Below are 10485 nucleotides of genomic sequence, written 5' to 3' on the forward strand. Positions count from 1 at the left end.
GATGCTCCCTGCGACATCCTCGATCATCATCACTACCTCGGGATCAAGACCATAAGGAGGGAAGTTCTGAAGTGGCTGCAGCAGCTGAACCTCCACCAGTACCTCAGCAGGACGTCAGCTCAGCCTCCTGCCTCTCACACACTCGCTCACCGTCCTTGCAGGTTTGAGTTCGCCGACCTCTCGCGCCTGCGCCTGTCGCTGATTGAAGATCCTTCTCCTCCCTCCTCCTCCCTCCTCCTCCTCCTCCTCCTCCTCCTCCTCCTCCTCCTCTTCAAACACCCCAACTTCATTATTGTCCCTGCTCCTGCCTCCCCCCCTCAATCCCCAAGCTTCTCCACTCCAGCCTCCCTCCCCCTCTCCTCTTCTCCTTGCCGACCTCAATCGTTTTATCTCGCTCCTCCTTCTGTGCCGTGAGATCTTTGTCGCTCTCTTCGCCGTAGAGGTCTCCGACCTGACCAGCAACGTCAGACAAGCCCTTCACACCTCAAGCCCCTGCCCCTGTCCCCGCTCTTGCTCGTGCTCTTGCTTCTGCTCCTGATCCTGCGCCTGCGTCTGCGCCTGCGCCTGCGCCTGCACATTCTTTCTTTTCCCCCTGGACCTCTCCTCGCTTCCCTCCCTCTCCTCCTCTCTCTTCAGATTCTCCAGTTGTGCGAAGAGCTTCATCGTATCCTGCACTTGCGACTCACCATTCCGAGCACCATGGACATGAGGTAGAAGCCAACGAAAGTGATAAAGACCTGTTTTCTTGTCAGAGAACTCGCCAGGCAAGGTTCCTCGCTCACCCCGAACAGCAGGAGGGAGGCAGGGTGATGACGGAAAGTCTGTGATGAATCAGAACGGTCGCAGGAGACTTATTCCCTGCTTCGACTTCCACAACTCACTTGAACGACGACCGGGTCAAAGTTGTCAAGGGTGCTGAGCATGAACAGGAGACGATATGTCGGGAGAATGTGCGACATGCTGGATCGAGAGCGGTCAGTACCTGCCTGTCCACTCCTCCGCCCAATCACGCCTCCTGCTACTTTCTCCATCCTTCCTCCTCCTATCTGTCCTCCTTCAACTCCTCCTTCCGGTCCTCAAGTCTCTTCTCCTCTTCTTTCCATATCTGTTCCACTCCTTCCGCCCTTCACCAACCTGTCTCCTTCAAGATCCAGCTGTTGGTCTTCTGGAAGAGCTCCTGTCCAGCAAACGCGACATATCACGTCAGCGAGGTCAGAGTCAGCTCCCTGCTGTCGCTACCGTAGAGCCTGACACAGATAGCACCGAAGATGGAAAGGAAGCCGATCCATGGGCCGGAGAAGCTACTTGCAGTCAGAGGAGTACGTGAACCTTCCCCTCACCTTGTGGCCAACTTGACGCACATGACCGGGAGGAAAGAGGCGAGGAAGCGAACTTCGGGTAGCTAGAAGGCGCAGGGTCAACCGTGTCATTCGCAAAATGAGGATTTCAAGTCATTCAATGTTGCTGGTTCATGGATTGCAACAGATTTCATGATTTGCACCGATAAGATATCGAACGAACAGAAGTGAAGCTCGTTGCTGACCTTGCTTGTGATGTACACGAGACGGAAAGGCCTTGAAAACCGGAGTCCACAGATCTGATTGATGAAGAGATAGTAGTCGAGCTAGCAACAACCGTCACTGCCCGCACAGCGAAGAGCAGACCGGTCGCACAATGAACAGGACGACGATCAGTGTGTGAATGTAATGCCAACCCCTCTCCTGCAAGATTTCTCAGATGTCACATGGCAGGTTACATCAGGGCACATACCCCGGGCTTCAGACCACAGTGAGAGGACCAGATGATCTTCATGGAGATGTCCATGGTGTATATCACGATGCAGGCGAACTCTACTCTCATGACCTGACCAAGCCATAAGTGCATGCGCCATCTCTTCGTCGAAGCAGCAGGGAGCGCAGGAAAGCACATCGTTCATGCTACCATGAGAGAGTCGAGGTGTTGGAAGTTCCAGGAAGTAAGATGGTTGGCTGTGAGGAGGGGAAACGGGTCAGACAACCCTTGCAGCCCAGCTGACAGAGATGGTCGATTCTCAACTCACGTGATTCCCAGAAGATGGTAAGAGAGTGACAGAAGCAGGCCACGAGCACTGCATACTCCCACCACTTGTTCGAGTACAACTAGCAAGCAGAGCTCTCAGGGCCGGGGCATCACAAAACACGGATCTCTTACAAGGAAAACCGCCTGTCTCCAGACCGGGGCATCTAGCAGGGAGAACAGTCCATACTTACCTCGCCCTGTAGCGAACACAACTCAAACGACAGGCTCGCATCACAACAGCACTTTGCGCAATAGCGCAAGAGCATAGCAAATGATATCATGAGGGAATGTCTCCGTCCTCACAATCATTTCGGGGGAGAAAACCTCTTAGCAGAAAAGATTCGTTGCAAACAGTCAACTTCGTCATGTTCTTTCGTCTATTCGTCACACATTTCCAAGACATCGCCTGCATGTCGAGACACCCTCGGACATTCTCTAGGTCAAATATACGGCCAGAGGCAACAAAACATGGCAGAGCGTCATCATGCACCATGGAGGAGAAGAGCTTCGCACAAGGAAGCGGAAGTAGCAGGCGGAGCTGCTAGGAAGCATGCTTAGCCATCAGTCGCTCTGCCTCACCTTTGAACGCATCTTCCAGCAAGACGCACCCTCGACGGATCCGCTCCCTCCGCTCCATGTTAGGTCGCGCTTTGATCCCCCACCCCACCCCCTTGTCTTGAGCTTTTGACTTCGAGAGAGGCTGAAGGATGGGGTCGTAGTAGGCATGGAGGGGGTGAGGGTACCCCAACCCCGTTTGACGCCCCCACCAGACTGTGACTTTGACCCACGTATTGACAGACCTCAAATTTGATGCTCAAACATTTGAATTATCTCCAAGTAATTTCAAATCTGTCTTAAAAATCAACTCTACCACAACTGGAAGCCAGTTCACCGCCCGACAAAACTGGTTCCATGCACCCTCACCCCTTTCCTCGCCGCCGCCTGCTCCTCCTGGCCAGTAGCACCAGCGAGGTTCTCTTGTCCATGCCAAGTTGTACTGGCATGTCAAGACCAGTGACCCCCTGACGAACAACGAACAAACAAACAAGATCACGACACGATGTTGACTATGATTTATGCGAGAGCACTCGGAGAGACTGAATACCAGCGCAATGAAATTGCAAGGCTGGCCCAAGTGAAGGAGATTATCAGTGAACTGAAGGGCAATGAACATGCAAGGCTGATTGAAGAGATTGAAGCTATCCGTGAAGAGAAGAACAATCAAATCGTAAGGCTGACAAACATGTACAGAAGACGGGAGATATCCCGTGAGGATCTCTACTCAACACGTATGGCTCGACTCTCTGAAAGATTAGCCTGCCTCGAAGCAGAACGCGTTGCAACTCTGAACAATAGGGATTTGATCGAGATCGGCATGCTACGAATCCACCGCAATATAAGCATACGCAAAGGCATCAGGAAAACTGTACGCAATCACCTACTGATGGGCAAGGACTCTTTAAGCCTGAGCAATCATTCAAAACAAGTGTGCCAGGACCTGGCCCAGTACGACTTTGGTCTAGATGAGAGGTCAGTTGCAGAAGCACTGACGAACCTGATGCTCGAGATCTCAACATCGCTCCATGGCCAAGTCTTTCTACTAAACGAACCGCCAGGGTGCTATGTAGGAGGATCGCCACCGTTTGCGAATGATCCGATGGTCTATCTGGTGGATGGATCGAAGAAGCAGAGGTGTACACTTCATCAAGGTAAGGTTTTACCACTGGTTGCCCCCACCTGGGCTTTTGAAGCCTCGAAGCCGGAGGAATGAGTGGAAGGATGTGATGGGTAAAAGGATCGAGGGGAGGGCATCGAGTGTGTTTGGAAGATGAAACGTTACCCTTTGGCGCGCTCAGCACATTCCTCCAATATGCCTGATGTGTCAGCTTACAGCGTAGCAATCAGTTACCGCGCTGACTTATGATGGTTGCCTTGATGGACACCCACAGGTACTTGGGGTGATAGCTCCTTGGCGCAGCTTGATGCTGTCGCGGTATGACAACGACTGGCTCCCATCGCCCGCGGCCCGATCTATTCGGGACGTCTGGCAGTGCGCTTCAAGTTTTATCCCAGCCCAGCAGCATGTGTGCCCGCGGCCCCATCCCTCCTGCAGTGTCTTCGTTTCCTCAGTATTCGAGCCAAACTTTTCGAGCGTCAGCGATTCCTGTTGGCACACCACTCCAGCTTCTCTCAGTGCTCAACGTTGAGTAGCAGAGACTGAGGCAACCCGGTTGATGAACTTCTGTCTCAGTTCACCCCTCAGTGCAAGGTGACCTCAGAAGTTAGTACGGTAGTAGCCGGGCACCGCAGCCCTTTTGAATCGACTACTAAAGAAGGCCCGTGGCCAATCATCGCCGCGCGAGGTCCGATCCTCACAGGCTCCTACCGACGGATGCCGCCCGGTACGGTAGGCCTTTCAGTCGCCGGACGGCATGACTCGCCGCGCCTTGCCAAGCCTTGGTGGCACCGTGACCGTACCGTCCGATCACAGTGACCGTCCGATCACCGTCACGACCGCCGTACTACTGTTCGATCGGACAGTGTCAGGGTCAAGCCTCCTCGACTCTCCTGATTGTCCTCGTACTGCTTTTTAACTTAACTTTGAGTAAAGGAGTACGGTCGGACACTGGTCACCGGGTCCCGGCAATGCGGCACCGTGAGGCGGGCCGGGCGCCGCCGGGGGCCCGGCCCCGCTGACAGTGACGGTGAGGGGCTTCGGAACTCGGAAGTCGGAGTACTGCCCGGTCACCGGTTTCAGTGAGTGCGGCGCCCGGGGCCCGGCCCGGCCCCGCCTCTGAGGCTCCGAGGCTCGGCGGCGAGCTCGCCGCCCCGGCGGAGACCCCGGGCCGGGCGGTCCGACTCTCAGTCACCGGGCCCCGGGCACAGGACTCCGGGAGTCAGAAGACCGTACCTTGCAGGGTATTTGATGTGGGTAGGAGTAGAGGACTCAGGGATTAGAGGGTAGTAGGGTGGGGGGTGGCAGAAGATATAAGGCGGAACATGGCAATGCAGTATGTTATGCTGGCGGCGCTCGTCGCGAGCTCGTCAGCGTTCATGAGCTCGACGATGAGCAGTAGACTGACGGCGAAGAGAGTATGGACGAACAAGGCCTCCTATAGGGTGAACGCCCCTGCTGCGCGGAAAGCAGCCGTGCCATTGAGGATGGGTAAGTGACCTTTGTCTTTCCCTGCCATCGTCCTTTGCGGACAGTCCTGCTCCTCTATTGCCGCCAGCGACCTGACTGACATTGCATCTGTAAAGCTTCCTCTACCGATGCGCAGTACGGCAAGTCCTTCGTCGTGGATGCGGCGGAGGAGCACACTGCTACAGTGATCTGGCTGCACGGACTAGGAGACTCGGGGAAGGAGTGGACGAAGCTTGCTTCAGCCATCTCCGTTCCCTGGGCGAAGTTTGTGTTTCCAACAGCGTCAAGACAGCCATCCACCATCTGCGGTGAGAAAGCGAAGCTCCTTGCAAAAGGCCCTGACGTGTTGGTGGGGAGCAGAGGGAGCGACTATGAACTCTTGGTATGACATTACGGGGCTGGGGGTCAAGGAGCTCAGATCGGACGTGGAGGGGATACAGAAAAGCATTGACCACATTCACTCGCTTGTGAAGGCAGAGATTGAGTCCGGTACCCCCAGGTTCTGCCCCTTTCTTTACTTTCCACTTACCCACCTGCGTGGCCTCTGTCCCTCCTCCCCCTCTCTCTGAACCCCCCCCCAACACCCACCCCCACACCTTCCAGCTTTCCTTTCTCCTCTCCTTCTTCCCTCTCCCTTCCTTGCTGCGAGATATCGGTATGTCCGTCTTGGAACGTCCTCACTGTATTTGTAGCGAGCGAATTATCTTGGGAGGATTCTCACAGGGAGGGTGTGTTGCGATCGCGGCCGCCATGAAGTTTGAGCAAGAGCTAGGAGGAGTCATGGCTGTAAGCTCGTGGTATCCTCGTGGAGTTGCCGACCAACCCACTCCAGGCAAGCCGTCTGCCTGCTCCTCCAGCTCCTGCTGTTGCTCCTGTTCTTGTTCCTGCACCGCCTCGAACAACATTTCCCATCCTCTCCTTCTCGTTTCCGTTCGTCTCCTCCTCTCGCAGCTTGCCCTTCCTCTTCTGACGCCTTGGCAGCAAACAAGAAGCTGCCGGTCATGCTCTGCCACGGAGAGGTCGATCCCATTGCCAAGGTTGAGTGGAGCAGGAAGGCATTCGAATACCTCCTAGACATGGATATGCCGGCGGAGGGGAACGTCTACCCTGGGGTTGGGCACGAGTTCACCCCCGCGGAAGTGACGGACATGAAGGAGTTCATCCAGAGGAACTGCCCCCCGACCTTCACCGTGAAGCTTCAGAAGCCCCTGGGCGCTGTGATGGAAGAGGCGGAGTACCCGCAGGGGGCGGTGAAGATCGGGTCTCTCAAGGAGGGAGGAAACGCGGAGACGAGCGGCAAGCTGCAGGTGGGCGATCAGATCGTCCGGATCAACGGCAAGCTAGTCCGCACCGAGGGCTTCGACAGGGTCATGGAGACCCTGGTCGCTGCTGAGGGCGAGGTGGAGCTGAAGATGGTGAGGCCGATCCCCGACAGAGACGCAGACTGGGCGAGTCTGTCAGGGGAGGAGCAGGAGAGGCGGTACAAGGACGCTGGCGGGGTGATCAAGGTGTGTAGCGACGGCCCGTGCAGCAAGCAGGGGGCCAAGAACGTGATCCGATGGCTCAAGGAGCTCACGCCGGTAGGGAAAGCCAGCGGCATGCTCCCTCCTCCCTCAGCTCTTCTGCTCCCTGACCCCCACGAAAGTGTTTCGCTCACTCGCTCGCTCGCTCGCTTCTTCTCCTTTCCTCTCCTGCCCTACTTCCCTGCTCCGCTCCCCTCTTCTTCTGCACTTCGCTCTTACTTCCCTGTCCTCTGCACTCGCCTCCTCTTCCAACTGCTCCTTGCTCTTCTATGCTGCCTTGTCACGTTTCCTTCCAGCCCGAGTTAAGCGTCACTCGATGCGGATGTACCGGCAACTGCGGCAACGGGCCCAACCTCGTCATCGGAGGCAAGGGAAAGGATGACCGGGTACTCTACGGGGTCAACACAGTTGGAAAGGCAGTGAAGATGCTTCGGGAGGAATATCAGATCCAGGTATCCGAAGTTGCTGCTGCTGCTGACAATGATGATGATGATGATGACGATGGAGAATGATGATGATGATGATGATGATGAAAGTGAAGTGGTAGCACAAGTGATTGCTTTGACCATTTCAACGCTAAGAATGGAGGAGAAGCTCTCGCTGCTTCATGATGGAGCTAACAATCATTCTGACAGACGGACCCTGTTGTTGTTCAAAGAATCCTCAACCCCTCCAAGATTGCCGAGTTTGGAATTTCCGACGAGCTTGTCAGGCAGGTATGACATCAGAGTATTACCACATTCCCCCCCTTCCCTTCTCCTCGCTGCTCCCTTCTCCTCCCTTCCTCTTCCTATCTCTTCTTTCGTCTCATTTTCTCTCTCTCAGGGAATTCTTGCAAGCGTCACTATCCGCGGGTCTTTCGAGACCAACCGCTTCTGATCCTATAGGACGGCTTAGAAACTTCCGATCTCTTAGTAAATCTCATGTGATGATCCGGACCCACCCTCAGGTGTGCCTTGGCGACTCCCGGACGTTCAGTGTCAGGCCCGGACCTGCCAGCTCCCGGAGTACTACCGGCGGTCCGACTCCAGGCCATGACGGTGTCGGCATCCGAGATCAAGGAGGCAACGGACAGTATGCGCGAGTAGAGTCAGAGGGTCGGGGTGTAGTCAAGCTTCATGGAATACCAAGGGAACCACCAGACTCAACTCATGTCAACCTCCCCGCGCCTTCAACAGCTCAGCAACCACGCAGCGTGCACCTGTGTCATCTTGTCGCATGTGCCGTCGGGAGGCTGGCGTTAGCCCATACTGTGCTGGTCTCCATTCACGCATGCCCTCGCAGGTCAACGACCACAATTGTGATGTTGTCTTCGCGTCGATCGATGAGCTTCTGCAACTCTTCTGCCGGATCCTCTTCTTCCGTCAGGGTGTCGAGACGCCGAGCCACAGCTTCGTTTGTCACGGTTGCCCATAATCCGTCGCTGGCAATCACCAGAAACTTGTGCTGCTTCGTGAGCAAGAGCTCCTTTATCTCAGGGTCTGGTATGATGCAATCATCTATGGGCATCCAAGTCTTGTGGCGTAATCGTGCTTTTGCTTGAGACTTCTGTCGCCTATGCATCGAGACATGGCGAGCCCTCTGACTCGGTTGATGGACCTTCCGTTGATTGTATAGCTTTCAATCGCCTTGTCGTTGGCTTCGATGCGCTTCCGTTCCTCGGGCTCAGACGGGTCGTGATCAGTGCTCATTGGCATGGGCTCTCCCTCACCGCAGATGATCGCCCGGCAGTCTCCAGCATTCGCCACGAAGAGACGATCTCCATCGATCACTGCCAGGATTGCTGAGCTGCCATCGTCCCAAGGCTGTGCTAGCGCTCTCTTCTCGGCCTCAAGGAAGCTGCTTGTCAGGCTGGCTCCCAATGCGCTGTCTTGAGGGCCCGAACTCTGCATGATCTGGTCCCTCAGTATCCCTACGATCTCTGTGCTCAGCAGCTTGGCAGCGCGATCACCAGAGTGTCCGTCGAAAACCCCGACACGTGTTTGTCGTTGTGGAAGCTAAACTGCGCCACATGCGTATCCTCCATGTCGAGCCTGTCGCCCCGATCTTCATAAATCCAAAAGCGAGGCAGTGGCCTGCTGCCTTGGCCCGAGTTTGTGGCGGCTGTGGGCTCTGAGGAGATGGCGATGTTCTGCTCGTCTCTTACCTCTGACTTCAATCCTGAGTCTTCCTGACTCACAGGTGCCCTCACGTCGTCAAGTTGGCTGAGGTCATTTGACTTCGAAAGAGGACAATCTTCTTGCTCCTGGAAACATCCAATCAACAAATCAAGTCGGCAATCTCTCATCAGCAAACACAGCAAACTGAGTACAAGAGGCTCGCTGCACAGGCAACATGTGCGTGCGCGACAGAGAGCATCGTGTACCATGTAGTAGCCCTGAGTGCCGAAAAAGGCTGGTAGGATTGGCCGCGGAGAGGAAAACCAGGTAGCTGTGACTGTCAGATGCTGAGTAAAAATCTCGGCTGAGGTTGGTCGGGGATGAGGGGCCCGGCCTATCCGATTGAATGGCCGCCGCGGTGAGAAGCTCAATCTGACGCGACCTTCTCGGCAAGTAGTGCCACGGTCACCAGTGCCGGCGGCCCGGGCACCGTCCGAGCCGCTGCCTCCGACCCGGAGGAACCGTTTGCAGTGCCGGCAAGCTTGAAGCCTGGGCTCGGCGTACTACGGCAGTGACGGTACGGTGCGCGGCGGCTGCCCGGCCGGGTCCCGCGGTCCGCCGTGACGACTCCCCGCGGGGCGATCCGATATACAAGGGCTGACCCCCGGACTCCGGCGTGATTCCATCATGAGTCAAGACCGTATCGGCATTGCCGGCGGGGGGCGGCACTTAGTGACTGCGGGCCCGGCCGGCCCGGGCGGCCCAGGCTGGCCCGCTCTCACTGGCGGCTGTGCTTTCGGAAGACTCTGATGATCGGACGATCACCGTCGAGCCTGGAATGATGACGATCATACGGTAGCTTGTGAGAACTTCGGAAGCCGCATCTCGGACTGTATACTATGATAGTACTATCAGTGATAGCCTACTGAGCCGGCCGGGGCCGGGCCGCCGGCCAGCCCACCGACGGTCCGATCGCCGCCCAGTGCGTCGAAGTCATGACCCGGACCGTGGCATGACTTCGACGCACTGGCACTGTTCAGTTATATCGGCCGCGCGTTTCGGGCCGGGTCGGTGACCGCCGAGTCCGATCCGACCGGCCGGGCGTGCCCGGCCACGGTGACCGGCCCCTTGCCCTGGGTGAGTAGTCTCTCCGCTCGGAGTTTCTAACGCTGGGTGCCACTGTGATGATGCGGCCTAACGGTGACTATGCTACCGTAACTGCCAGTGTCGGAAAGCCTCAGTTAGCGCCTCCGCCCCGGGGAGTCCGAGGCTCTATTTCCGAAGCCTTTTCCGAGTCATCGTCAGTGACAAGGGTTGTCATAGTTGGCAAACAAAAAGCCTCTGGTAGCACTGCCATGGCAGGAGAACTCAGCGATCAAATTCGATCGAACCAGGCAAGAATAAAGACGATCAGATCAAAGAGGATGATGCCGATGCCGATAACATTGATGATGGAGATCATGATGATCGGATGACGATGATGGAGATGAAGAAGATGATGAAGATGATGATGATGGCGATGATGATGATGATGATGGCGATGATGATGATGATGATGATGATGATGATGATGATGATGATGATGGTGGTGGTGGTGGTGGTGGTGGTGGTGGTGGTGGTGGTGGTGGTGGTGGTGGTGAGTGAGTGAGTGAGTGATGAG

General features: G+C 56.0%; 4 protein-coding genes across 4 annotated transcripts in view; 2 read left to right on the forward strand and 2 right to left on the reverse strand.

Annotated features, from left to right (window-relative positions):
• Nucleotides 1-2695, reverse strand: part of GUITHDRAFT_138395 (hypothetical protein) — a gene marked incomplete at both ends in the record, with an annotated part of 7598 nt that extends 4903 nt beyond the window's left edge. The window contains 16 exons of the mRNA XM_005833225.1: nucleotides 37-102; nucleotides 151-192; nucleotides 377-451; nucleotides 484-669; nucleotides 699-737; nucleotides 882-915; nucleotides 1135-1177; nucleotides 1240-1301; nucleotides 1341-1402; nucleotides 1544-1624; nucleotides 1665-1721; nucleotides 1771-1863; nucleotides 1942-2030; nucleotides 2060-2138; nucleotides 2191-2255; nucleotides 2638-2695. Of these exons, the coding sequence (XP_005833282.1) occupies nucleotides 37-102; nucleotides 151-192; nucleotides 377-451; nucleotides 484-669; nucleotides 699-737; nucleotides 882-915; nucleotides 1135-1177; nucleotides 1240-1301; nucleotides 1341-1402; nucleotides 1544-1624; nucleotides 1665-1721; nucleotides 1771-1863; nucleotides 1942-2030; nucleotides 2060-2138; nucleotides 2191-2255; nucleotides 2638-2695 (1131 nt within the window). The remainder of the gene's footprint in view (nucleotides 1-36; nucleotides 103-150; nucleotides 193-376; nucleotides 452-483; nucleotides 670-698; nucleotides 738-881; nucleotides 916-1134; nucleotides 1178-1239; nucleotides 1302-1340; nucleotides 1403-1543; nucleotides 1625-1664; nucleotides 1722-1770; nucleotides 1864-1941; nucleotides 2031-2059; nucleotides 2139-2190; nucleotides 2256-2637) is intronic.
• Nucleotides 2696-3118: 423 nt separating this feature from the next.
• GUITHDRAFT_138396 (hypothetical protein) lies at nucleotides 3119-3829 on the forward strand (the record flags this gene model as incomplete). The annotated part of the gene is made up of 1 exon (XM_005833226.1): nucleotides 3119-3829. One exon carries the CDS (start codon nucleotides 3119-3121, stop codon nucleotides 3827-3829), a length of 711 nt encoding a protein of 236 aa, XP_005833283.1.
• A 1222-nt stretch (nucleotides 3830-5051) lies between these two features.
• On the forward strand, nucleotides 5052-6387 carry GUITHDRAFT_94393 (hypothetical protein; the record flags this gene model as incomplete). The annotated part of the gene is made up of 5 exons (XM_005833227.1): nucleotides 5052-5224; nucleotides 5320-5511; nucleotides 5564-5702; nucleotides 5896-6008; nucleotides 6155-6387. Coding segments are annotated over exons 1-5 (843 nt in total), but the record flags the coding sequence as incomplete, so codon positions are not given.
• A 1605-nt stretch (nucleotides 6388-7992) lies between these two features.
• Nucleotides 7993-8699, reverse strand: GUITHDRAFT_70656 (hypothetical protein; the record flags this gene model as incomplete). The annotated part of the gene is made up of 2 exons (XM_005833228.1): nucleotides 7993-8225; nucleotides 8273-8699. Coding segments are annotated over 2 exons (660 nt in total), but the record flags the coding sequence as incomplete, so codon positions are not given.
• Nucleotides 8700-10485: the final 1786 nt, after the last annotated feature.

This window comes from Guillardia theta (assembly GCF_000315625.1).
Source record: "Guillardia theta CCMP2712 unplaced genomic scaffold GUITHscaffold_31, whole genome shotgun sequence".
In the NCBI taxonomy this organism is placed as follows: domain Eukaryota; class Cryptophyceae; order Pyrenomonadales; family Geminigeraceae; genus Guillardia; species Guillardia theta.